The sequence below is a fragment of the Opisthocomus hoazin genome, chromosome 11 (assembly GCF_030867145.1).
Source record: "Opisthocomus hoazin isolate bOpiHoa1 chromosome 11, bOpiHoa1.hap1, whole genome shotgun sequence".
NCBI lineage: Eukaryota > Metazoa > Chordata > Aves > Opisthocomiformes > Opisthocomidae > Opisthocomus > Opisthocomus hoazin.
This window is the reverse complement of record NC_134424.1, coordinates 7,222,782-7,250,601: the sequence shown is the minus strand read 5'-3', so window position 1 is coordinate 7,250,601 and position 27,820 is coordinate 7,222,782. Positions and strand designations below refer to the sequence as shown.

Sequence of the window (27,820 nt, the reverse complement as noted above, 5' to 3'; positions counted from 1 at the left end):
CCTAGGAGCAGTCCAAGTGGGATTACAACATTGGACTGCTTGCTATGCCCACCAGCAACATAGGCAGTTTCAAATCCAGCCAAGCAAGGACATTCCCTGCACTTTTCAATGCTACAGGCTGAAACTGAGAGGTTGACCAAATCCAAAGATCTTGCATTTGGAAAGGAATGATGTACATAACCTCAAAGCATCAGCTAAAGGACGAGTTACCTACGGGGCAGTCACTGCCTGGCAGCACTGCAGGATGCAGGGCCAGCTCTAATCCCCCGGAGGTGTGAAAAACACATGGCAGACAGCTCTCCGTTTTCAGGTTAAAAATAGTTCTTCTTTGTAATAAAGAACAGCATCTTACAGACAAAACACACTAAAAAAGCTAGAAAAGCCTTGGCTGGCCACCCTGGCTGGAGGTGTGTGGTTTACACCGGCATCTACCCTCTCCCCTTTCAAGTAATCAATGTCCAATCATAACGCACTTTTACTCCAAGCACTTCTGCATTGCCAATAATGCACTGAGCAATTTAATGGATTTCTAACCCCAAACTGGAAGCTGTACGGCATCCAGCTGACTCAGTCTTAGAGGAAGCCCTGGAACAAAATGCTAGAAATAAAACTACACGCACTGATAACATTACAGAAATAGATACACCAAGGAACAAATGTTCTGTCCCTTTATTTTACCTGACCTACAACCTGTTTTAATTGACCTTCAAGATGGAAAGGCTGCATTTAAAAGAAACCATTTCCACCTAGATCAAGAGAAACAAAACCCAAGCTATATATAATGCATTTGCTGCAAAACATGGCAAATAAATCTACCATTAAATTACCTTTCACTTGACAGTGAAAAGCCAGAAGAGACTTTCAAGTTGATTTACTCCATATTTTAGGTCCTAAGCAGAGCTATTTTCCTCAAGAGACTTCTTTCTCTGCACACAGCCCGAGAACAGAGGAGATGACTTCCTCTACCCTCACCTTGTCACGATCTATAGCACTTGACAGCAGACAGAGGTATTACCACCTTTGGCTAGCAACAGCCTGAAACAGCACAGAGGCAACGGCAGGATGCAGAAATTTCCCAGCGGTGGTCCACAGCATACCTCCTGCCAGCAGGTCAAGTACTGTTTGACATGGTAGACTGACATTCCTCCAGAAGATGCTCTTTCTTTTACAATGTCCTACAGAAACCAATGCTAAGAGCAGGGCTGTTATCAGAGCAAGCATTCATACCTTTTGGCATAACGCCTGTATCGGATGTTTACTGCTGGGACAGCAACAGGATAGCTGCAATGATTTCAAAGCAGATGAAGCTGGTGCTCAAGACTCTGCCCAGAAAACACCACAAAGAAGCCAAGGGGAGGTTATATCTATTACTGCTTTCCAGTCATTACCTTTGTCATCACATTCCTTATACACACTGGAAAGGCACAAAAAAAGAATAGTCTTGCTTAGGTAACTTGCACATGTACATGACTGGTTCACTACATGAATTTACAGATACATACACAGCCATACACACATAAACATGTACACAGATGCACATGAGGCAGTACATCTATAGAGAGGTATACAGGCAGAAAGGCTTTATCAGGAGAGTTTGGGACAGCTGTACAGCTTAAGAGCGAGTTGTGAAGAAGACTAGTAAAAAAATCTTTATTACACTCTGCCCCAGCATATAATGCCACATCTTGTACAGAAGCACTATTTTAAAAATGGTTGAGAGCTTTACAGCTTTTATTGGTGCTATTTTTCAACTCCTTCCACTTATAAAGCCAAACTTCTTTCTTAGTGCAACTCAAACTGCAGAAAGAATAGAAGTTATAGCCAATAAAATTTTAGAAGGTTCTTCAAATGAGCTTGCTCTTCTTAAATCCAGTATCTCAGGACTTCCCAGGATTGCAAGACAACCTGTTTCCAGCAGCTGCAGCTTTTTGTTCTTCAGGTCTCAACCTTTCAGGAGTCCTGGGCAAACGGGGCTGTGGGCAAAGCAAGGGTGAAGCTGCCAGTTAGGAGCCCGCACTCACTCCTGCTCTCCACACTCCCAGTTGGGGCACTTGAGCAAAGCTCAAGCCCTGCATTAGCATCAGTCAGGCGCCAAAGCTGAGCACACGCGTCTCCTTCAGATCAGGGAGGTATTTTTTCATCTACTTCAAAAGGGCTATCATGCACTTTGCTGGATGGACGCCTTGATTTATTATTCAAACTCCCTTGGATTTGTACAATTTCTCAGCTAAAAGCATCACAGCTAATTCAAAGGCAGATGTTATTAAGGCTGAATCAAGGAACAAATTTTCTCTTCCATAGATTTTTTTTTTATCCTTTCCATGCTGTAGATGGTTAAAGGGATGGCAAGGCGAACACTTCTCTATTCTTTCGCTACAGGAGGCAATTAAGGACCCAACCTCTTGCAAGACTGCTGGATTCAGAAAGTATTTGGATAAGCTCATTTCATCTTCTTTTAACTATTATTACTGGAATCATACTGCTCCACTTGGCATTTGACATCAGATTTTTTTTTTGTTATACCTATTCTAGTTTTTGCCCACCAGAAGATGTGCCTAAGCCAGCAAAGGCTCCAGTCCCAGCTTCACGCACAGGCAACCCCTTCATCTGAAGGAAGGCTGCATCCAACACCAGATTCTGCAGGCAGACATTAAGAGGCAGACAGATCCTTCCCTCTTGCTTTGAGCCCAACTCACTCAGGCACAACCCAAAGCAGATGCCATCTTAAAATTGCGTGATGGCCTTTGAAAAATAAAAAAAGTCCCAGAACGAATCTCCATGTGGGTGGCTGCACTGAGAATAGAAGAACTAACACTACAACTAGGCCAAGAACAGAAATACTCTTTCACTCTTCTGAGTGGTGCCTGCAAGGCCAGGCACCGTGCCAAGAAGCTCGCCATTCCCAGCTCGTACCGCACCTCTCATGCGGCAAAAGGCACATTGGCTTTGCACCAACGCCTCGCACTCTGAAAAGCAATTATTTGAAAAACATGAATGCAGAAGGTGCTCCCAAGGCTTGCTACTACATGGGGAGGGCCACAGGTGTGCTGACCACTTGGAGAATTCACACCATGTCCTTTTAAGAGTAGATAACATCTACGAAGACAAACAGGAGAAGAAATGTCACCATTTCACGGTTATCAGAAAAAGAAAACTTCGGGCTCACGGAAAGCACTGGTGCTCTAAGCACAGATGACAATGGAAAAAAAGAAGTGCAGCACTTAATGCGCAGAAGACCAAGAAATCCTGAGATGCACCATGATGGAGACCCCAAAGCACCCCACAAGAGTCATGAGAGAGATGAAAGGCCACCAAGGAGGGTAAGAGCACATCCTATGGCTGAAAAACCACAGAAAAGCAGCACCCGTGCAGCTCACTACCACATCTGCAAAGCCACCAAGAGGAGATGCTGCTTCTCCTCTGCGCAGGGCACAACCTGGCTGTTAGCTGCACAGTTTTTTTTGGTCCTTCCTAAAAGGAGGCACTGTTGGAAGCATGACCCTGGGCTGGACAGGCCACCAAACCACAGCAGCATGGCAGCATGCCCTAACACAGACACCATGTTCCAAGCCTGGCTCAACTACAGTGACGCCACATTAAAAAACCCATTTTCTTCAATTTCTCACAGCAACGGAGGCATGAAATACAAAAACTTTCCACATCTTCCAAACACACAGGCTCCCCCCTAAAGCCTCTTGCAAACCAATGAAAATTGTGTAAAAATAAATTGTAGTGCATTTTATAGGGGAAAATAACTCTACTGCAACTGGAAACACATAATCTAGCTTTTCTCTAACAAAACCTACAGGAAATGGCTCTGCAAGCGTTAACTAAGTGATACCGAACCTTCTCCAGAGTGTTGTATAGGAAACAACACTGCAGAAGTGACTGCCCGGTTTAACCTTTTGTCCAGACTATGCTACAAAGCCACACTACGGAGGTATCTGGCTGATGTTAACAATCCTCTGGCGTATTCTCCAGAACTGTGGCGGAGAAAGCAGGTTCTCTCACACGTGCTCAGCAAAACACCCTTGCCACGGCACAAAGCCCAGGCAGCCAACTGCTGATGGAAAACAGAATTTTACAGTCTTCCCTCTCTGTGGCTGGCAGTTGGTTTTTATTTTGTTTTTTGAAGATGCAAAGAAGTAACGGCTGTCCTGGGGTACAAAGAACAGAGCAGATCCTGCATCCAGACCCGTGCCAGACTGGCAGTGCAGGCATACCAAGGTGTCCCAGCTCTCTCTGCTGCCTGTCAGACCATCCATTTGTTAGAGACCTCATAACGCGGTACCACAGTATTGCCGGGCAAAATCCCCTTTAGAATCATGTTTCTCAGCTCCACCACTCTTGCTGAGCTTCTCCCCCCTCTACTCACCACCTCCACCATCCCAGGCGGGGCTGTTTCATGCAACAGCAAGCACCAGCAAAGGATCTTTTACTCCCAAGGCATCTCAGGAACGGCACGTCTGCCAAGAAACCTGGTGTCAATATTTGCCTGGAGCTCTGCAATCACAATTACACGAATCAAGCCAGGCTGCCCTCCATCCTTTCTCCCCCGCCATCCACGTGCTCCAGCATGGAGAAGGTGGTGCTGCAAAGACCTGAAACAAGTCTGGTTTTCAGCCTTTACTTCTTTAAGTCAAAAAGGAGGAACTACAGCTTACATACATACTCTGTCTACTGAATCCCCAGCATTTCACTCAGTCTTTGTTTTCCATGAAATACGCCATATGGGGAAGAAAAAAGGTAAGGAGAAGAAATGAAAGCTTTTCCACATTCCCACAAAGCTTGGGCTCCTGTGTAATTGCTTTAACCAAGACAGAGCTTCAAGACACATTTACTGCTTGATCAGGTTAGCCAGCAGGAAACCATTTCATGCACTTTTCAGCAAATTCGACACAACCACCAAAGCTGCTCCAGGACACAGGGACAAAAAAATAATCCACCTATAGGAAGGACATAACCTTCTGCTCAGGACATTCACAATGAAGTGCCCCGCACAGAACGACACTGATTTCAGTATATCAAATTGGGCACTGGGAGGGAAGCCAATGCACAGCAATACCGCAGTCGGCCTCGGGAATGAGCTCTAGTAGCTTTTTTTTCCTGCAGCCTCACGCTTACGTCAAATCACATGAAAACAATTACATAAACCGTACCTTTTCCATGAAAACCTTCTCTGGGATAAAGGTTCTCATTTAACCCCACATAAAAAACACTCTCCACAAATTTACAAGCTTGAATTGCTATGCGAACACATAAAAAGTGTCCATATAAGTCTACTTAATGGTTACACATTAACTATCATACACCTCCAGGCTTGTGTTATCCACCTATTTGCTAGATCAATAAACTGCTTGTAAGCAAACTTTTAAAAAATGTTGCTGCTGCCGCCAAAAATATTCCCTTCCTGTTTACTAATAACTTTATGAAATTAACTGGAAACTTCTACCTATATCTGAAAGTTTTCTTAATTCTGTCAGGGGAAAAAAGCAAGCTGGTTTTCAGCACAAAGAATCAAAAGCCTATCTCTCTCCCATGCTCAGAATTGGATGCTGGCCCACAAGGTAATGCAAAAGCAGTGTAGCTCTGGGCTGGGAAGGACTTGGGTGGAAAAAGTCGTGTGCATGCATGTGCCTGCAGAGACTGAGCTCCCCCAAATCCAAAAGGTCTCTAGAGAAAGGCTCTAAGCCTAGAACAGCCAAGAGCAGGGAAGCTGCCTGAATGAGGATGACAAACGGGAAGCATTAGAAGAAGTTTTAGGAAAACATACACCCAAAATACACTTACTGGCAATTAAAATTAAGGGCATCGTCCTCAGCGTATCGACTCCTCTGCCATTTCACCTGCCTCTGTCCTACACTCACCCCATGCAGCTCCGACAGGCAAATCTGGCCAAGCATGGGACAGCAGCAATCAAAGCCCTACCATCAGGCACCCTTGCCTGTTCAACAGCACCTGGATGAGCCACTTCAGAACAGCCCTGTAAGGCTGCCCACAAAAGCCAGCCCTCTGCAACGCTCCACAGCCCTCCATGGAGGAGGGCAGAAAGCTGTCCTGTACCCAGAGGGGCATCAGCAACCCAGAGCAGCCCGACTGCTTGCTTGTCATGGTGAGAGCACGCGAAACACCTGCTGAATTCTACCTTACAGATGCCCTCATGTGCCATGAACCCACCAGACAGACACGTGCAGTTGGCAACAGGGCTGCGATGCCAACTCCTGCACCCTCTGGGACAGGGGAGAGGGTGAGCTAAACCGAACCAAGCAGCCTGAGAGTGATTAAGTGTTGACCAAATCCAACTACTTTATAAAGTTTCTGGTACACCCAGCCAGCTTCAATGGTCTCCATGCTTTGCTGTGAAATCCCTGTGATATTTATGAGCAGTCTGCAAGCAGCTCCTTTGTCACCTTTTTCTTCCTGCTTAATATGGAAAGGCCACATCTGAGACTCCTGAGATGCACCTGGACAGCCCAGGGTGCTTCTCCACACACCCACCCACAGCTCTGAGCACCAGGGCCCCACACCTCGTGACTTGCATCCTTCTGGGGGACAGATTCCTCCCCATCCAGCTCCCCTTCCCCCACAGCGAGGAACCGTCCCCCGTCCACGCTGCCCTCCCACCCCACCTGCAGACCCATGGTGGGCAGACAGACAGCTTCACACCTCCCCACCATAAACCTGCCCAGAGCAATTTCCCGGCCCCGCTCCAGCCGGGAACACGCTGCTGCCTGATTTACGGCAGCAGAGCCGCAAGGGCAGCGGGCGGCTGGCCCCGGGGCTGGGGCACGGTCAGAAAGCATCCAAAGCCCCACAAGAGTGGAGGAAACACAGATATGGGGGGTCACGCAGCCTGCTCCCATTAAAAAAATTAATCCCGATCGTAAAAGCTGGAGCACAGCCTGTATTTCAGGCCAGATAATAAGGGGAGGCCTTTACAAATCAGGAATCCCTTACTCTTCGGAGGGAGGGGGATTGTAAAGGTTACTTCAATTAAAAACAAACTGCACAAACAAATAAACCCCGCTGCCCTCCCCCCGGCCGCTGCAGCCCGAGCCGCACGCCGGCTGCCTGCTCCACACATGTTCTCTGCGAACCGCAGGCAAAGTGCTTCCCCGCTCCACACCATTTCACAATCTGCTCGCCCTGAACCTTACACTACGTCAGGAGTTAAACAAACATTTCCTCCTCCTCCTCCGGAGCTTCCCTCTCTCCCTCATCCAGAGCCCGGCTCCAAAGTCCAGCCGGGCAGCAGGCACGGGGTCGAGGTGTCACTGCCAGTTTGGGGAGCTCGGCATGCTCCCCACCGCCTCCCACAGAAGCATCCCAGAGGCAGCTGGCAGTGGTGACGGGGCACACCAGCCCCACTGCACCAGGAGAGGCAAGGGGAAAGCTGGGAGACGGGTGTCCACTGCAGCCTTCCATGAAAAAGAGCCTGGAAACAGGAGAGGGGCTCTGTGAAACCCCCAGCATTTCTCCCCCGGCTCCATCAAGACAGAATAAATGCACCAAAGCCACCAAATCTCCGTTCATCGTGCAAAAAATCAGGAACAGGGAGGGAAAAACTTGTTCGCAGCCTTGCTCCCAAGGAAGACCAGGCTGCAGATGTATGTCCTCACCCCAAATAATCTGAAGCTGGGATGAGAGCAGCGGGGTGGGCAGGCAGGGAGGGCGGGCGAGCGGCCAGGGGCCAACACACAGCCTTTGCCCCCGGCTTGGCATCGCCCCAGCCCACTGCGACCCACGGCAAAGAGGCAGCCCCACACACTCCCGAAGCACGGGAGGGAAGGAGGCACAGAGATAACAGAAAAACTCCGCAGAAGTCCATTAAAGCGGCAGTCAGCGCCGGAGACAGAAATCCTCAGGGAAGCAGAATCCATCTGCCCGCTTCCACGCACGTTACTGGCGATTCCAAGTAACAGCAACAGAAAGGTCTGATGAAGAGCCTTCTCTTAATCTGTCATACATCCAAACAGATTTATGTTACAAATTTGGTGTTTATCTGCCTTGGAAAACACTGCAAGGGCCACAGTGTGGAACCAGCAAAGTGCAAGAAACCGAGGGGCGGGAACATGGAGAACCAAGTCAGGTTGGGTGAATTCGTGTGTGCTTGCAGCTATTTAATGGCAATGCCTCGTTAACATTTGGGATAAAGGAAGCTTTTGTTAACGACCTGCTCTTTCCCTCCCTCCTGTACCTTCCCCTCAGGGTTTTGAGATCACACAAAAAAAACATCCTCAGGATCCTCAGGGGATTTCCCCCCCCCCCCCCCCAAAGCCAACGCTGACAAGACTTGACATTCCTGAAATGTTTAAATGGGGGGAGAGAGTGAAACAACATTTTTTCAAACCCACTTTATGCACCAGAGACAAGCAAAAATTGGCCCAGGGCCAACTAAAAAAAACAAACCAACTACAATATTTAAGAATATTCACCAAATCATCCTAAATACTCCCGATGTTCCCGATGGAAGAGCCCCCGGCTGCTGAGCAGCCGCGAGCCCCCGTGCCAAACACCGCACATTCCGGGAGGGAGCTGCGGAGCGGGAAGACCCAACCACAGCGACTGACAAACCACCACATGCGACCGCTGCTCTGTCCCCGACCGCCCGCAGGGACGTGCCACCACCGGCACTCACCCACAGCAGCTCTGAGTGTGCAGGAGGCTGTCGCGGACCAGCCTTCCCTTCCAAGCATGCAGGAGCCCTTAAAAAAAACATCCCAGGACTTGGTAATGAGCTCGGGATTAAGAAACCTGGCTAATGAAGAGGAAAGAGCCAAGATATCTGATTTCTGCCAGACACCAGGAAAGTATACCATTATCAATAGCCATTATATTAATTAATTCATACACTGGCCCATTTTGTAGCTTTTTCCAGGCTGGGATTTCGCTTCCCGATGCTGCAGGACAGAACTGGGCAAAGAGAATGGTCAGGACTGAGCACTACAGCTTGCAGTAAAATCCACTGAAGGCGATACAAACCAGATGCGGACAATAACTCCACAGGCTCCAAGAGATATTACAGCTTCATGTGCCAGGCACAGCACACAGAACACCCTGGAGTGAGTGCCCATACCACCAAAACACACCTGAGAGCGGGGAGCACTTCAAGTGGGGGTAAAACAGGTTAACAGGAACCCTCCCAGCTCCACCAGCCAATTATTCTTTCTCAGTTTACTAGCACAGAAATTCGGGCATCGGAGAGGATCGCAGTGTTCCACTTGAGCAATAAACTCCTTTCACCAACATCACTTCACACCTTCCAGAGTGCAAAGTTCGTGCTGATATTGTTGGCCTTCTCACTCGCTGCTTTTTGGCACTGTCCCGCCTGCTTGGCTGTTCATTAATGTGCAATCAGTATATTAAAGGCTTCATTCCAGTCCAGCTAGGCTGTAACAGCCTTCTCCAGCAAGTGCTGTCTTGTGGGGGACAGAAGTACAAATTTGTTTAGGTGCTCCTAAATACTCGAAACTAAAAAAAAATCCCAAACCTATATTCCTACCAAATGGGTTTTACAGAACAAGGGATTACCACCATCAATGCAAACAGTGTCCAGAGAAAACCTGGAAACTATACTGAATCTACACTCATTATGCTTTACTCCTTTATGCACCAGTTACACCAATAAGTTTTTTTGCACAATTTACAGACTGACTAACCATAGCTACATGGCAAAGGCTGCAGAAGGCACTGGTGATGAGAAAAGGTTTCCACCATACTCCTTTGAATGATTGATACCTGGGACGCCGCGAACCCCTCAAAAAATCCCACCTGTTCTTTCAGCTATCCTCATCTTCCAGATTCAAGCAGGACAGCTCTGCCTAATTTACTGTCACTGGGGCAGCATGGAAAACCAAGTTAGAGATCAAAATAACAGAAGGTGCTTTTGGGAACACTTTGTGAACAGCTCCGCTCCCTGCACCCCTCACTCCTACCACGATGCTCCATCACTTCTCAGCCAACGTGCAATGCTCATTCCAACCAGGGAACAAACTCAGCTCAAGTCCCTTGCTGCTTTCCCTATAAAAACAAACTGTCAGCTGCTGGCTAACAAGCTCCTCAATTCAACACCCTGTATTTACTTCACAGCCTCCTCTTCTCCTGCCCCTGGACTTGACTATTTCAGCCTCCAGTCCAGCCTGTTCCCTCCTGGCCCACCCAGCATCATCACCTCCTGCCCTGCTTTCCCAACAGGCACAGAAAGCTTACCCCAGCCTCCCTTAAGATGTTATTAAATCCCATCTTATTTTTCTTCTCTGGGAGACTAAACATAGGTTGTTAGTTCAATATAAAAATAAGTGCATGCTTGAAAGACAGAAACAGTTTAATAGTAACAAGTATTTTAAAAAGCACTCCAGTTGTTTTGGGTCATTTTAAGCTATATTAGTAAGTTTCTGTCCCAATTTCTCAAGACTTGCTTATGATGGACATGAGCCCAGCTGGAAAACCACAATCAAAAATCCCTGAACTCTGAAGGAAGGTTTATCTGGGTTTGGGCCTGTATCTGCACTGAATACACCACAGCCAAATAACATTTTTCCATCACTTTTTAATCACTATTGCTTTGTGTTCTCCCCCCTTGAGCACAAGGTCACATCAAAATTTCTCCAGGCAACAGCCGGTCCCATAAATTGTTAGAGATCTGGATTCACATCAGTGGGATTACACGAGATCAGCCAAATGTGCACATGCTGGAGGGAGAGGGGAACAACACAGCACTTCAAAACCGGAGAGTATTTTTCATTTATAAATAGTTTACATTTTTTGGATCCAGCAGTGGACAACCCACTCAGTCTGTGCTGAAACCAAAGAAGTATCATGTGTGAGCACTAACCACAGCGTAACAGAGATAATAAACAACAGACAGGCAGCCATATGCCACGAGGCTAGTGCCTTCGGCTGGGGAGGCAAATCAAAAGGACGAGAAATACCAAATTCAGCAGCCACCACACAGCTACAGGACCTATTAAATTTCAGATGGCCCCGCTTCTCCAAGCTAGGCTATGGGAGTAACCCCCAGAAGAAAGCCAGCTCGCTGCACCCTCCTGTGCATCCCTGCTCTCAGCTGAACTACTGCTGTTAGCATCCCCCAGGCTTCAGCAGACCATTGCCCCAGGACCAAGGAGGGCCAAAACCAGGTACCTGCAGCAAGGGGGAACAAAGTGATGTCCACGGGGTCACACGAAGCACGTGCATGACTGGAGCATGGGTGACATCCAAGTCCCAGAGCAACACCCTGGGTGAGCGTGCGCAGGAGCAGTTCAAGTTCTGATCCAAGACAGACCTGGTGCACTCTACTAAATTATATATAGGAAACAGCAACAAGAAACAGGAACCTAAAATACACCTTGCATCTTTGCAACCCTGTACCACGTTTTCACACCCCATGAGACTGCATTCGCAAGTGGCTTGCACTCAGCATCAGACAAGTGAGGGCTGCTGGGCTCCTTCAGAAGCCTCCAGCCTCACGGATTTCACCAAGAGAACTAACCGAGCTGGATTACCAGCCTCTTACAGCAGCTAAAACAAATGCTGACATCTATCTTATCCCTGCTTTTACAAATGCTTTTCGATATTATGTCAAGCAATATCCTACATCCCACAGGAAAGACAAGTCTTAAAAGGAAGCAGGACAACTCTGTGCTTGCCAAACAAAGCAACCTGGACTTGGAGCATCTCTATTAAAATTGGTCTGCCAAGACCAATTTGATGCATTTTATTACTGTAAGGAATTCCACAAATATGCTGGTAACTTAAGTGTCAGTGTGGGTTCTTCAGTAGGAAAAAACTCTTTAAAATACGCACTTCCCAGATTTTCCAAACATTTACCAGATGTAAGGGAATCCACACGATTCATCTGCCATGACAAGTGTGTAGACACCAAACCTCGCAGAAGCAGCTGAGCACCCATCTCTGTCGTGAGTGAAAGCCTACAGCCAGATACGCTTGGCTGAACAAAGGTTTGTTTTCAATTATATTTCAGATTCTTCTAACAATAACTGCATGGCATCTGGCACCAACACATCTGAGCCTTTGAAGTGGTTCTTGACTTCAATGGGAAAGGGGGGGAGGGCAAAAAAGGGAATCAATCAGCAGTTTCAGTCTGAGTCAAACCTCTTCTCTGAAGAGAAGATGTTAATACCACAATCCCTAAGCACACCAGAAATGTGCTAGCAAAAACAAAAAACCCAAAACAAACCCCATATTTGGGTCAAAATAGCAATGGGTCTGCACCAGGGTTGCTGCTTTCACCTTCAGAAACAATGTTATGAGATACATGGATCAATGGTCACAGAATCACAGAATCACAGAATAGTAGGGGTTGGAAGGGACCTCTGTGGGTCATCTAGTCCAACCCCCCCGCCGAAGCAGGGTCACCTACAGCAGGCTGCACAGGACCACGTCCAGGCGGGTCTTGAATATCTCCAGAGAAGGAGACTCCACAACCTCCCTGGGCAGCCTGTTCCAGTGCTCCGTCACCCTCAGAGAGAAGAAGTTCCTCCTCATGTTCAGACGGAACTTCCTGTGCCTCAGTTTGTGCCCATTACCCCTTGTCCTGTCACTGGGCACCACTGAAAAGAGCTTGGCCCCATCCTCCTGACACCCACCCTTCAGATATTTGTAGGCATTTATAAGGTCCCCTCGCAGCCTTCTCTTCTTCAGGCTGAACAAGCCCAGTTCCCTCAACCTCTCCTCGTAGTGGAGATGTTCCAGTCCCCTCACCATCCTTGTAGCCCTCCGCTGGACTCTCTCCAGTAGCTCTTCATCCTTCTTGAACTGGGGAGCCCAGAACTGGACACAGTACTCCAGATGAGGCCTCACCAGGGTAGTGTAGAGGGGAAGGAGAACCTCCCTCGTCCTGCTGGCCACACTCTTCTTGATGCACCCCAGGATCCCATTGGCCTTCTTGGCAGCCAGGGCACACTGCTGGCTCATAGTTAACCTGTCGTCCACCAGGACACCCAGGTCCCTCTCCGCAGAGCTGTTCTCCAGCAGGTCCACCCCAAGCTTGTACTGGTGCATGAGGTTGTTCCTCCCCAGGTGCAGGACCCTGCACTTGCCCTTGTTGAACCTCATCAGGTTCCTCTCTGCCCAGCTCTCCAGCCTATCCAGGTCACACTGAATGGCAGCACAGCCTTCCGGTGTATCTACCACACCTCCCAGTTTGGTGTCGTCAGCAAACTTGCTGAGGGTACATTCTAACTCTTCATCCAGGTCGTTGATGAAGAAAGTCCTGGTCCCAGGCACAGGAGCCCTCCTGCCCCCCAACACCTCCCCACAGCCGCCTCAGGTGGTGTGACACTCTGCATCCCCTTCCCCAACACTCACACCTGTAGTAAAACACCCACAGGAAGGGAAATCTAAGGCCTAAACCCTAGCAACCAGCAAAAGCACAGTTAAATCAGGACAGGCAGGCAGCAAGCAAAGCTTGCTGTCACCCTCCTGTTCCCCATTCAAAGTGCCATTGCTGGCCACCCAGCCCCAGGGAAAAGGCTGCACTTCCACTTTCATCTTTCTGGGCAAAACCTGCAGCTCCCACTGAGCTCTTCCACAAAAAACTCATTGTGAGTGTACATTTGGAGCCTCCACAACAGATCAGGGACACATGGGTGCTGTGGGGTGTAGACTATGGAGTGCTGGTGACCACAAGACTGCATCACCTCTCGACACGCTCAGCAGAAGAGCCCCAGGAGGCTTCGGCAGGGTTTGAGCACTGGTTTGCAGTCCCTGCCATACACCCATGTTTCCCTTTCACTTAAGTCAGTCTTTCAGTAGCTAAATTCCTCTTCAGATCTAGCCTTAAATGACACTGTGACATTCAGCGGGCAACCACTGAATGAGCAGGACAAACAAACCTCATTTTTCAGATGTGTGTCTTCTTTATCTGGTTTGTTCCAATCAGCACAGCTGTGGTTTAACAGCAACAAGGTGGCAGAGCACAACAGCTCCCAGGACCAGGGATGGTGGTTTTGATTGGAATGATGTTCATTTAAAGAGGGATAAAAATGCCTTATTCATTTTTCCCAAGTCGTGCCCAAGTCTTACCAGCTCTTTTTGTTAGGTCAGGCAGTTTCTGGAAACATCTTCTGGCTCAAAACATTTGTAGAATTTCAAGAATCCGCTCCACAAATCTTGAGGCTGCTTTGTTCAGGAATGCTGACGTGGGCAAAGGGAAACCAAACCGTTCCCTTGAATGCTGCAGAAAACTTTAAAGCCTCCCCAAGAAGAAAAATGCAAGAGTCAAAACCCTGAAGGAAGCGTGGGTTTTCTGCTGCATTTCAAATCTCGCCCCGAAGACGCTCTTCCAGCACAAGAACGTGGCCATGCCAGGACAGCCTGCATGCCTAGCAAGCCTGGTGGCCTCCATGTGCTCCCCCCAAAGCAGGGCTGGAGTCAGGAATGAATAAATAAAACAGACTTTCAGATCAAGTTTTCTTGGCCTTTACCGAGATGATCGTGCTGTGAAAGAGCTCTGGGCAGGGAGTCTCTTCTCCCAGACAGGATCCACCCACTCTGTAACACCTCCCCATGCACAAGCACCGAAGGTCAAGCATGCACTTGGGTCTCACACAGCTTCTGCTCACACAGCTCCCGGGACAATAATTGAGTTGTCCTCTGGAAACAGCCATTGCATTCCATAAAAATTGAGAAAACCAGACCTCTAGCTTACCCACAAAGCCTAATAGTTTTAGGCTTACATTTGGTCAGACGGATCTTTACTGCTTGAACTACAGGACCAAGGCCCAGTTCCTGCTTCCATGCTGCACCAGCGTGGCACTCGCATCCATGCTGATGAGCTCCAGCAGACACTGCGAGACAAGTGCTGGAGGGATGCTTTCAACTCCCGATTGCCAGGCTGTGGGACACCAGTGTCACAGCACTGGGCCAAATGCAGACCAAGGGTGGAAAGCAAGGTTGGTTCAGCTTGGTTAGAAAGCCCTCAGTGGAGGTGCCTGCAGAGAACGGGGAAAGAGCCAGCAGCCAGAGGTCTGGTGAGGGGAGGGGTGTTGGAGGGCTCATTCCCAGCTTGTCCTCTGTCTTTGCTTTCTGTGAACCCTCATCTCAACACGAATCCTGCAACCTTCTCCCTGGCACCATGGCAGCACCAGAAGGACTGGCTCTGCTGCCCCAGGGCAGGCACAGCCAGGTGGCTCCGAAGGCATCCAAATAAGCCAAGAGGGATTTGGCATTCCAAACCAGAAAAAGCAGGAAAACCATCAAAAGGCATTTCAGCTGCAACAGCCCATAACATCCCCAAGATGTTCCAAGGCGCATTTGCAATCCCCTCCCAATCCCCCCCCAGCCTCACGGCGGCTGTTGCTGTTATTGTCTGTAACAGCAAACCGGCTTCCCGGGGATCGGAAGTTTTCCTGCCATCGGTGGCAAACAGCACCAGGAGCCCAAGGGAGGGGACGGAGCAGCCCGGGGAGATGGTGGGCGAAGGGGAGATCCGAGGGATGACACATCCTGCAACAGCGAGGCAGACGGTTTTGTAACCGTTTCTTTACAGTACTCAAGAAACCCTAGAGGAAGCAATCGGAAGTTGTTGGACAGGGAAACTTCCCCATTTTGTTTCCAAATGGCAGGCCTGCAAGTCTCCACTGAATTCCTCCTCTTTTAGCCATTCCTCTCCACCAAAGCAACATTAATTAGTACACAGCCCCAGAAGTGTTCAGCTGCCAACTCCTCCTCCCCCTAAAAAGTATTTGTGTTGTTTTGACTTTAAAAAAAAAAAATTTATGACAAGCCTAAATGGCTTAATCACACACAGCCTGTTCCCCGGCAAGTCTCACACTGGCATTACAGCTTGCACACAGGGTGCTTGCAAACCTCACCTTGAGCTGGCTCAAGCATTCGCAGCTGGAGGGTGAAGCAAACAGCAGCAACCAGAGCCCAGCCAGCAGCACCAGGGCTGCCGAAAGGGACCAGCACCCGAGAACAGGCTGGGCAGAGGGGCACACGGGGAAGGTGCTGGAAGAAGCACACATGGTCTGAAGAAATGGAAAGCCTGGGAGATGGGCAGAGGGATGCAGCCCAGCCCCAGCATCCCTGCCAGCTGAAAGGACAGCTCGTCAGGCTCTTGTTAAGCAGACCACAAAGTGGTAGCACTTGAAACACAAGTGCTAGAAACCATGGGAGAGAAACACTGTAGTAACAGCTTGGGCTGCTCTTTGGCATCTCCTGAGGATGCTGCCCAGATCTGCCCTCTCCCCACACCTGCTGTAGAGCCCAGACCCCACGAGTGGCCGGAGCAGGCAGGAGCCCCAGGCAGCTGCCCCTGCCCCACCATGGTACTGCCAGGGAGCAGGGAGATGCGGACGCCCCAGACCACTGCTTCCCACCTGCAGCCAACTGCTTAACACCCATCAGGCCACCAAGACAGTCTCCCTGGAAACTCTGCTTCAAGAGCAGAGCAGCAAGTCACCAAAAAACTGTTCCCAGCTGTGGCCATGGCACTCACAAGGGCTTTGGCTTGGACACTCCCCCACCCAAGGGGTGGCACCCCCTTTATAAATGGAGTAACACCCACACTGGTCCCCAAAGCGGCCAAGATCCTGGTACTCCCCCCACAGCATGCCCTGCTCACAGGAGCAACGCGTGGGGTAACCCAGCGCCAAACCCTCCGCTCCTACCTATGGGTATTGGCTGACGCAGGACTCCAAACTCCTCCTTCACCGACCTCTGAACAGCGGCAAGCACAGTGCTCAGCAGAGCCACATCTCACAGCTGGGTCTTCGATATCCACTTTTCCTGCAACAGTGGTTTAACAGCACTGCTCTCCCCCCAAGGATTCTCTGATGTCTCATACAGGACAACCTCACACTGCTTCCCTTCCCTTGGTGGGGACACCAGCACGGCCACTCTCCCCAGCCTGCTGCCAACGACAGAGGCAGGCATTTCAAATTTGAGTCCGCTCCTCAAATTGAAGTTGGCTGACAGCACCAAAAGCTCTGGGGGAGAACAGCCACATGCACTACTGCACAGCCTCCTTTCTCAGGAAACCTGGGCAGAAAGCAGTACCTGCCTCAGATTATTAAACCCAGAAAGAGCAAAGCCAACCACTGTGTTAAGAAGACAGCACACGCCGAACTCATCCTATCGGATCTGTACCACTTTCTGCCCAAGGAGATTAACTCAAAGACCAGTATGTGTCTCTGCTGGTGAGGTTGGTAAGAATGAAAACGGAGCTCATGGAAAGGTTCAGCTCACCAAGAAGTCAAAAAAGCCAAACAACTTTTCCTGCTATATCCAGAAAAGTTCATTCATCTGATCTCACAAGCAGAGTCATCCAAACCCCTTCAGTTCATTGATCTCAACAGTTTTTGGGTGGTGATCATCTTGATAAGAAAGGCTGGAAACTGAGGAGTATATAGAAGAGGTTTACAACCGTGTGAAACTATAAAGAAAGACAGCACAACTCACAAATGCTTCCAAATCAGAGAGGTCAAGAAAAATACACACTATCTTATTTACTGATGTAATGCAGCACATGTGCCCTACTTTAGAAATAATCCAAAGGTGTTTAAAAGCCAAGAATTGTGACTTAGAAGACTTGTTTAAGGAGGAAAAAGGAGGAACAGAGTTGTTTACAGACTAACATAGGCAGGAACAGCACAAAAATATGCTTAGCAAAGGAAAAGTGGGAAGTATTATGACACCTTTCAAAATAAAACATCATATGGTTTGTTCAAATCCCCTAAACAGGAGAAGTGTCCCCATTTTGCCAAAACAAACGAAATACAAGTGTGGATCTGACTCTGCCCCTTGGTTCAGGACACAGAGGTTTATGGTGGGTTACATGGACCAACAGAGCACAGGATGCTCTCCTGGCTCAGCAGCAAGGCCAGACAGCAGGGACGAGCACCAGCCAGCTGCCCTGTATCTGCAGCACATGGCATTTCTGCACTGCCCGTGCCATTGCCAGACAGGGGCAGGAGGGATGAAGGGTGGGGAGCACCCAGGTGCCACCCAGATCATCGAGAGATCCCTCCTCACCCTTTGCAAGTGACAGAGAGGTCACCGCTGACGTCGGTCACGGACACATCCCGGCCATACTCCCCATCCCTGCATCCCCTTCAGCCTGCAAACACCAGTGAGAAAGGAGGCAACCCCGTGGCTCTGTGCACCTTCCAGCTCCAACTAAAAGTGACCACCTTCTGCCAGGGAAGAGCCAAGCTACCTGCTCATGCACCGGGCTGCTGCAGGAACTGCCCACGCCTCCCAGACCACCAGAGGGAATTTTTCAGGTCTGTACTAAAGGAAAGCTGTTGATGCTTTTTCACAGCTCTCAAACCCGGGTGGACTGCAGCTGACCGAGACAGAGCAAAGCAAGCAAAGGCTGCTCGGGGCTGCTCCCCAGGCAGCAGGGGTGGAGAGCCAGCTCCAGCCTCCCCCTGTGCACGCTGCTGAGGAAGGAGAGGCACCAGTGTTTGGACAACTGGAACACATTTAAGGGGTGATTTTTTTACAGGGCCTCCAGCCAGGCAGTTTTCTACGATAGCCATTTTATTACCCGTGATAAAACCCACAGACTAGCAGCTCCACCATCCATGAAGTCTCCCACCACCCCACCCCTGCAAGGACACCACCCACAGCAAAACCCCACCAATAGGACACCTACACACTCCAGCATCACATCTTTAAATGCAACCAGAAGAGGATGCCCAGCAAACCTGCCATCTCCATCTGATTATCTTCCACCAACTTCCAGGCATGTCCAGTTCAACACCTTCAACCCTGGCACCCATCTGTGCTGACGACCAAACAGCACTGGCCGAGTGCTGCCGCACACGCTGCAAGCACCAGCCACCACTTTTTAGAAGTATTTTCTAGATGACAGATAACACAGAAAACCTGTTTTTATATTGGCACACAGCAGACTAAAACAGACTTTAAGTGCAGTTATAAACCAGCCTGGGCTACTCCAGACAGGAAAAAAGTGTTTCCGACTTGCAGGGCAGTATTTGGAGAGAGGCTTGTTAGCAGCTGGTATTGATGGTAAATCTCCAAGGCAGAGTATTCACGGCACCAAAAGACAACGGGGTTCCGTCCTGGCAGGTGCCCATCCCAAAAGCATGGGCTTTGGGCAGCTGGGGAGAGATGTCAGTGGTGAGGATGGATCCATGCCCCTATGTGTGGGGAGGTGGCACAGCCTTGACTTTGCATTTTGCATCTCTCATTTCCTTCTTGCACATGAGAGCTTGTCCTGGCTTTCTGCAATGAGCAAAAACCTGCCAACTAGGAGGCAGGCTAGGAAAAAAGCCTCTATTTCAAGATTTCAGAGCCAAATTTCCACTGAACTCAATGGATGTGTTTTCTCATCTGAAAGGATTAATCTACAAAATAGCCGCCTTTAACACAAGAGAAACATTTGTGATATACAACCCGTACAGGGGCATAGGGTTTACAGAAAACACATTCAAGACTGCACCTCTGTGCATTTCCAAAATTAATGAGACTACCCCAGGGTGTCCAAAAAGGCACTAAAAGAAAATTCACAAAAGTTACTGCCTCACTACGGGCAGCAGTATCAAGACTATCTAACCCCATGCTCAAAAGTGACAAATTCTCTTGCACATAATACTTCAGCTGCACAAGGCTTTAGCGAGCTAACGCATTTTTAAATGCAACCTGTGCATGACACTAGAATATACATTTTATAAATCCATAGCCCTATGTGAAGCTGTTCAATCACAAAGGGTCTCTGATACTTCCCCTGCTGAAATCCATGGAAGGCTATTCCAGTAAACTACAAAACTGTCCTGACAAGTGCAAATAGCCAACGGTTAATAATAATCCCACCTACACATCCAGCACAGTTACCATTAATAAAAACTAGGCAGATGGCTACAGTTTGAGACCTGTCTTTACTCAAACTGAAAATGCAACCACGCAGAAGTGAACCATGCTCCTGGAATTGGATGCGACACGTCATCAGGTTTTGAAAGGTGCCCCCACAATAGCAGGGCCTTCTTCTAGACTTCTCCAAAATTATATGGTTGCGGCTTGAGAGACAGCGTGCTGAAAATATAATGAGGGGGCATAACATATTACATATGTTGTGGTCCTGCTCTGAAGCTGGAAGAGGCTAGGGCTGAAGGACTCTGGCTGCAGTGCAGGACTTGGTTAACTATTAATGGGTGACTCAGCTACAATAACAACACGTATTCCGTGTTCTGTGCTAGCACAACGGCATCCTGATCCTTGACTTGAGCCCCTGTGCACGCTACAAACAAATACTTCTCAGCACATCATTTAATAGCTGGACATATCAGGAAATCAGAAAGATGGTTTATTCACTCTGTTTCTTCCTGTAGCCTCACACCCTGCTCCTTCCTTCACATGCCACTAAAAACCAGCAAGGGACCTCGGAGGAGAGCTGCCAGCAGGCACGCAGCCTCCCAGGCTTGCATGACAGCCCAGCCCAGACCAAGGGGCTATGTTTATTCACCGTCATTCACCAAAGCCTCGCTCTATGCTAAATCACTCCCCTCACCCTGAACGAGGTGCTAACGGCTGCCCAGCCCCAGTCCCCCAGAGCTGATCAACCTGGAGCCTGGATTTTCTGCAGAGGGCTCTTCCCAGCAGCATTAGCTTAAGTTATCCCTACTCCATGCATCCACATGACCCCATCCAGCTCCACGTTGCAAAACAAGGGAGTCACACTTGGCGATTAGGTCAGCAGCACAAAATGATTATGTTAGCAGCCGATGAGCTGAGCTAACTCAATCAGAGGTGTCTCGTGGGGCAGCCAACAAGATCAATTAAAAGCCCTGCAGCCCTAATTGAGAGTTTCTGGGTGCAGTTGACATAGAAAACTCAGGGACAATACACAAGTTCTCACCAGAGCTTCTCCTCAGAGAAGTGAGAGCCATCAGCCAGTTTTGTAGCCACTCCAAACTTCAACCCCCCTTCAAGAGATCAAAGCAAGCAGCAAGCAGAGGCCAGCATTGCTTGGGCATGATGGGGCACTCAGCCATTCCTCACTGCCCTGCGGAGCTGCTGGGAGCTGCACATCCATCGACGAACCCAGGTGTATGCCCACACGTCCCCAGCACGAAGCCACCTCGAACCCTTCCAGCACACCAGGACTTCCCTGCACCAGGCAGGGCTCACACCGACCAAAGCCCCGTCTCTGTAGAGCGCGGCTGCATCGCCTAAATCCCCACCATAGACAAGACTCCAGCACCAGCTTCCCTTCAACCATGGAGGTGAAATCTCATCCATGCTGAAGGAAGCATTTAAGCACCTGAAGTGCTCTGTTGAAGTGTCTAGGCTCCCAAACATATCGGTTTACCACCTCCAGCCTCTTGATGACGGCAAGGGAAAGGGAAATGCAATCAACCTCACATTTGCTCCTTCATCCCTTCAACTCCAAGCAGGAGCTCCTGCAAGACTCAGCCACCCCCAGACCTGCAATAGCAGTTTGCACAAGCAAAGGAAAAAAAAAAAATATTAAGTTGTGTGTAACACATAATAATGGCTGATTTTCCTCGAGAACAATTGATGGTGTGTTCGTTTTTTCGGCTGCCCACTGAGACGCTCGCTCCCCTGCCCTGGGAATTTTCCCCCCGCAGCTCCTCCTCCCCCAGCTCCCAGACCATCCATTCTCCCCTTTTCAAACTGCACCCATTGTACACGGCGCTGAATATTAACACAGCCCATTGAGCACTTGCTCCTTTTGTATGGGACCCCTGCGTTTCAAATTGCAGTCACCGCGGAGAGGAAAAGCAAAGTGATTAAATGCCATGAAGTTTCTCAAAAGGAGAGAGGAATATGCAGAGGAGGCCGAGGGGGTCCTAGAGCCTTTCACTTGAGGCTGGGGGCTTCTGCAAGAGCCAGAAAGGCTTCTCGGTAGGGCTATTTTATCCCATTCAGGCTTCATTACAAACCTCACGCACACTTCTAATCCTAGTCTGAGATCACTTCTGCCCCAGCTGGGGCTCAGTCAGGGATTAAGATGAGAAGATCAGACAGCAGTTGCAAAGGGCTTGCTGTTCACTGCTGCTCTCCATCACGCACCAATAAATACCACAGCATGCTGAGGGTGGTCAGCGAACCCGCCGACACATGTTCACAGGAAGGACGGGTTTATTTGCAAGCACGTGTATTTATTTGTGCGTAAGCAGCAGGCCCGGAGAGGCACTGCTGTGCAAGGAGAGGCTTTGCTGTTACCCCACCAGGACCAAGCTCCAGAGCAGGGACCGCAACCCTGGCGAGGGCAGAGCCGTCCTGCAGCCCTGGAGACCTTCCCCCACACAGAGCCCGAGCAAGGCCACTGCTGCAGAGGATGCTCCAGAAGCACCAAACCCAAGCGTGCCCTTCTCAGCTGAACACGATTTCTTTTACAAGCACCACCACCAGCTCCCAGCACTGTCCCAGGAAAGCCTTCCCCCAGACCACCACCCAGGATGGAGCCGCTGGCTTTGCAGCATTTCTTTGGGTCTCCATTGCCTTTCCCCAGGAGGAGGGAGGGGGACCGGCCACCTGCACCGACCTGCATCCCCCTCTCCCAAGCCCCTTCCCAGCCCAGCGGCTCCCCAGGGAACCAGCACACAGCAGGCCCAGGGTGACGATTACTTCATCTCTGTTCCATTATTTCAGCAGGGCTGGAAGTGGGACATCCAGGGGAGGAACTGCCAGCAGCACTCCCGTCGGTCCCAGCACTGTCAGCAGGAGATTTCCCCCACCACCTTCTCTTCCAGAATCTACAGAGGAGCACCAGCAATTCCAGAGCCTGAGAGCAACAAATGCCCATCTCCAGAGAGCACCATGCACACAGGCAACGGCACAGAAAATCTTCTGCAGAGCCCCACTTTGGTCTACCAAGTAAGCAAGGAAGCTACCCTAACATGTGAGGGCAGAGCAACAAGACCTGGCACATTAAAACCCCAGTTTCAGAAGGAATTTAAGTTAATGGCCAATTTTGAGCACAAATACTCAGTTTCACTGTCCTCAACAAAATCTGTGGGCATACACTTGAGCACAGCCTGAGCCTGCTCCTGACCCCCAGTTCACACTCCCAGGCGCTAAAACCATTGACAGGCATCCCCAGGATTTTCAAAAGCATCCAGCTGCACCACAGGAACAGCATCCACGCAGCTGGTTCCTCAGGGCAACTTCTCCACACAGCCAAACCCCAGAGCAGCTCTTGGCCCAGCTCTCCCGGGCACTGGGAAGGGCTCTGCCTTGTTCCCAGACGCGCCAGGCACACGCTGACCCACAGGCAGAAGGGTCTGTGCACAGACGCCCAGTATCCCAAAAAACTTCCCTCAGTGATCTGGGTCAAAAACATACATCTGTTTAAAATAAAAACTTTAATTCATCCAGATCATACCAGCAACGAATTAGCTATCCAGCTGCACTTCCACAGCTCCAAAGCCTTCTCACCATTAAAATCTGTACCCAAAATACTATTGTTCTATCACTAAAAAAGGAAAAAAAGTCTCTCTTGCATGATGCCCAGAAGAAATCTGTCTTCTACCACTCCTTAAAAATTGAGATGCATGGAGAAAGAAACAGAGGATGCAGGGGATGTGCCATGTCACCAACATCACTGAGCCCCACACTTGGCTTTCCTGGGCACAAAGCATTTTGTACTTCAGCTTGGCCCTGAAGTTTATGCCATGTATTAGACTCCAATGTAAAAATAAACTCCAGAATTAAAGACCAAAAAATATCAAGGAGCTTCGAAGTGAGATGCTACAAAGGAGTCCTGCACAGCAACTGCTCAGCAGAGTTTGCCTTCTCAGTGTCCCCACAGACCAGGGACTCTTTTTCCAGCTGCAGAGCCCGCAGTGGCAGGGTACTGCGGCTCCTGCGAGGACAGCACAGTCACACCGACGTGCCCCACGCAGGGCTGCCCAGCCGGCGAGCCCTGCACGCTGACACAACTGGCACGCAGGGTCCAGCAGCCTGTGGCTTAAGAAAAAAAGAAGCCCACACATCTGTGCCACGCTGCATTAACTGTGAGGGACTGCAGCGTGCCAGCCCTTCTGAAAGCTAGGGAGAAAAATTACAACTCCGAGCTCTACTGCCAACAGAGAAATAACAATAGCTTCAGAATATCCCAATGCTTTTCCCCGGTACCAAGAGTCCTGTTGACAAAATACGCGGCGCAATTAAGTCTGTTCCAGAACCCTCCCCGGCATGCCGAGCCACATCTCCAACACTGCAAACAAATCCTTTATCTCCAACACACTGAAAACCGACTCCAAGCACTGCTTCAGCTTTGCGGCACTCATTAGGAATAAAAGATAAACCACTAGGGAGGGATTTTCCAATAGCACTTCAACGAAGTTAAAGCACAGCCACCAAAAAAAACCCTGAAAACAGGATTTATCTTGTCTCCTATTAGCGATCCAACACGCCCCAGCTTATCGCCCCGGGGAAGTGGACACCTTCGGCTGGAGCTGGCCCAGAAGCGATGGAGAGGAGGGATGGAGAGGCGGGATGCCCAGCTCCAGCATCACCCGGGGCCACAGGTCCCGCACCCTCCGACTGCGCTCCTGCCTCAGCCCGCCGCTGCCGCACGCCGTCGCCTTCTTTAATAGGGCACGCTAAAAAAACACCAAGAAGCAACAGAGAAAGGTTTTCTCCGGCACATGGTGCTTTTCTAGAGGACACTAAACAGCTATAAGAAGTAGTTAACAATTCTCTGCACCAGAAATTAGCATTTATGATCCTGTCACGCATGAAAAACGTACTTCAACTTTGTGTCCCTAAACTGAATTTTTTTTAATCACTGATTTAAGCGATTTTTAGTGAATTGAAACAATTACTTTACAAACAAAAGTATTTGCAATAGCTTAAGTGTCTGCTTTTTGTATTAGTTATACACAAGGAAAAAAAACACCTTAATTTTGTATTGTCAGATATGAAAGCCATCACAAGTTCACACTTCAGCTAATTCTTTGGTTAGTCCAGAATTTACAAAATGACAAACCATATTCTGTCTACGTGGCTAAAAGATCAACAGGCCCCAGGTCCACAGCAGTAGATTTATACGTGCTATTACTTCACCAATAAAATTTAAACTGAACTCAAGACACTCAAAAATCCGTTCCACATGAAAGAGACACTCCTGGGTATTAGCACGCCTGAAGAAAACAACGATAAATTTGTTCAAGACTGGGCTATTAATGCATTTCCCTACATGAACAAAGATACACCATCCTATTTTAAGAGGCACGTGGGGATGCTGGAATTACGCTGAGAAGACCACAGCTCGCTGGGAGAGGTGCGCGAGGCTGAAGGAAAGGTCCTCCAGAGCACGGGGCAACAGGTGAACGGGATGAGTCAGGGTTTCCACGCAAGGGCCACGCATTCCACTCTTTCGACACCTGATAATTTCATGTAAAACAAGGTATTTCTGCAGCCAAAAGCCAATAACACCAGGAGAACCTGACAAACCTCCAATAATTCTTTTTAATAAGGCGCTGGATGGTCTCCAGCCACACTTCAGTGGCCGTCCTCCCTCCTGGCAGAGCCGAGGAGTATCCGTTACAACCAGGGGTTTTACAGATTCAATAATCCATAAATCTGCTCAAACGGCAGAAAGGCAACAGGAGCACCCAGGCACTTCTCCCTCTCCGGCTCCTTCTTTCCCCAGGGTGAGCCAACAGCTGAAGACACGAATTTCTCGCATGTTTCGGGGTGCGCCCGCGCTCCCCGTCCCCCCGCGCTGCCACAGCAGCCGAGCTGTCAGCGCCCAGCACCCTCCCCGCACCCCCCCGCTCTTCACGGGGCTTTTCGGGACCCTCCTGCCCCGCTCCGCGCTCAGCAGCCGGGAACGCCAGGAGGGAGAACGCGGCCCCAGCGCCGGAACGAACCCCGGCCCCGATCCGGCCGTTACCTCCGGCGAGTCTCGGCACCGGAGACCAAACCCGCTGCCGGCGCTTCTCCCCCGCACGGGGCAGCGGGAGGGAGCCCCGAGCCCCGCTCCCGGGACCGGCGCCGCGCCCGCCGCCTCCACCCCCGCCCGGGCAGGGAGCCGGAGGAGACACCGGACCGGGGGAGAAGTTTCCCACCGCGCAGCTCAGCGCCTACAAGGGGTCTCCTCGCTTACCCCCCCCCCCCCCCGGTCAGTTTTGGGGTTCTTTTCGCCCTGTTTTCTGCCTGTTTTACAAGCCCCCCCCCCCCCCCCCCCCCGCCCGGCGCGCAGCCCCCGCCCGGTACTCACAGCAGCCGCGGCCAGCGGGGCAGGTCCCGGGGCAGGGCGGTCAGCGCCCGCCCGCCGCAGCTCAGCAGCTCCCCGCCGCAGGCGCAGCCGTCGGGGCAGCCGGCGGCGGCCGAGCCCAGCAGCAGCCCCAGCAGCAGCGCCGCCGCCCCGCCGCCCGCCCGCGACGGCACCGCCATTTTGTATCCGGCACCGGGGAAGGTCCGGGGCGGGAGGAGGCGGCAGGAGCGGCCCCGGCGCGGAGCGCAGCGGTGAAGCCGCGGGGCCCCGCGAGGGCTCAGCGCCGCTCCGCCGCCCGCAGCATCGCCTCGGCCGCCGGCGGCGCGGCCCCGCGGGGCGGTCACGGCACCGGCATCCACCCGCCCGGCGGCTCGGGTCCGCGTCCCCGCCGCGGGAAGCGCCTCCTCCTTCCCGACTCCGGCCTGGCGGCCGCTGTAGCTCCCCCTCCTCGACGCGCTCCCGCGGGGCCGAGAGCCGCTGCCGCCGCTTCTCCCGCTCCACCGCCGCTCCCCGCCCGGCCCGAGCGCCGCTCGCCGCAGACCCACGTTGGCGACACCGCAACATGTAGCCGCGCCGCCCCCCTCGCGCCCGCCAATTGGCTGGCGGGCGTCCGCCGGCGGGCCCGGGCGCGCCGCTATTGGCCGGGAGGCCCCCCTGCGCGGCGCTGCGGCGCCTCATTGATGCCGGCGGCCCGTCAATCAGGGGCGACGGGACCCGCCCCCCTTTCCCACTCCAGGTGTGAACGCGGGCGGCCGCCGCCCCCCCCGTGCTGCCCCTCTTAAAGGGGCCGCGCCCTCTGGGCCGCCTCCTCGCCCTCCCCGCTCCGCCGCGAGGAAATCGGTTTAAAAATCTCCCTCCCGCGGCTGTGGACGATCTGCTGCGACAACAAGGTCTGGGGGCTCCCCAACACCCCCGGTGTGCCCTTCCCCGGACGCCACGCAGCGGCTGCAGGGCCGCGCTCCCGAGGGACACGCGTGTCCTGCGCGGGCCCGCCACAGGAGCGGGTTCATTACCCACGCGTGTTTCAGACCAAACCTAAGCGGTGGGTTCCCCTTCCCTATTTTTGAAGGCCCAGCACCGGCAGACGTGAGGGAGCACGCAGCCCGTCGTGACTCGTTAGCTGGCTGCAGCACGGTCGTGACAGGCAAAATTAGAGCATCAACACACTCTAAAGACCGAATTTAGAGGCTGCTCCTGAGCTTAGCGGAGAGCATCCAGCTGGGTTGGGTGAAGTTTGACTGTGGACCCCCAGCATTTCGGGGAGGAAGCTCTTGGTGGGCTCAGTGCACCCACGGCGCGTGGGGACGCGGTGTAACCCCTCGCATCGGCCCGGCCTCACGCCAGGAGCTACGTGGGGGGAAGGAGGTGCGAGACGATGAGGGAGAGAAACACATATCGCAGCCCGATCCTGCTCCTGCTACCTTTGATGATATTTCCATCCTTCCGCTGCGGATTTCTCCCCTCCGCGGGGACGGAGCCGTGTGTCCTTGTGTAACGGGGCAGGGCGTCGCGCCGGAGGATGCTGGAATCGCGCTGCTCATCTTCCGAGCGCCGCGCGTCTCTTCGCATAAAATAACCCACGCAGGGGGAATTGCGTTCAGGGCTGTTGGAGTGGTACCCAGGCTGTGGCAAACCTGGACT

At 51.1% G+C, this 27,820-nt stretch overlaps 1 protein-coding gene across 1 annotated transcript in view; it reads right to left on the bottom strand.

Moving 5' to 3' along the window:
- The window catches only part of LRIG1 (leucine rich repeats and immunoglobulin like domains 1), a 94,387-nt gene extending 67,977 nt beyond the window's left edge, over nt 1-26,410 (bottom strand). The window contains exon 1 of the mRNA XM_075433218.1: nt 26,183-26,410. Coding sequence (XP_075289333.1) covers nt 26,183-26,358 — 176 coding nt within the window. The 5' untranslated portion in view covers nt 26,359-26,410. The remainder of the gene's footprint in view (nt 1-26,182) is intronic.
- Nucleotides 26,411-27,820: the final 1,410 nt, after the last annotated feature.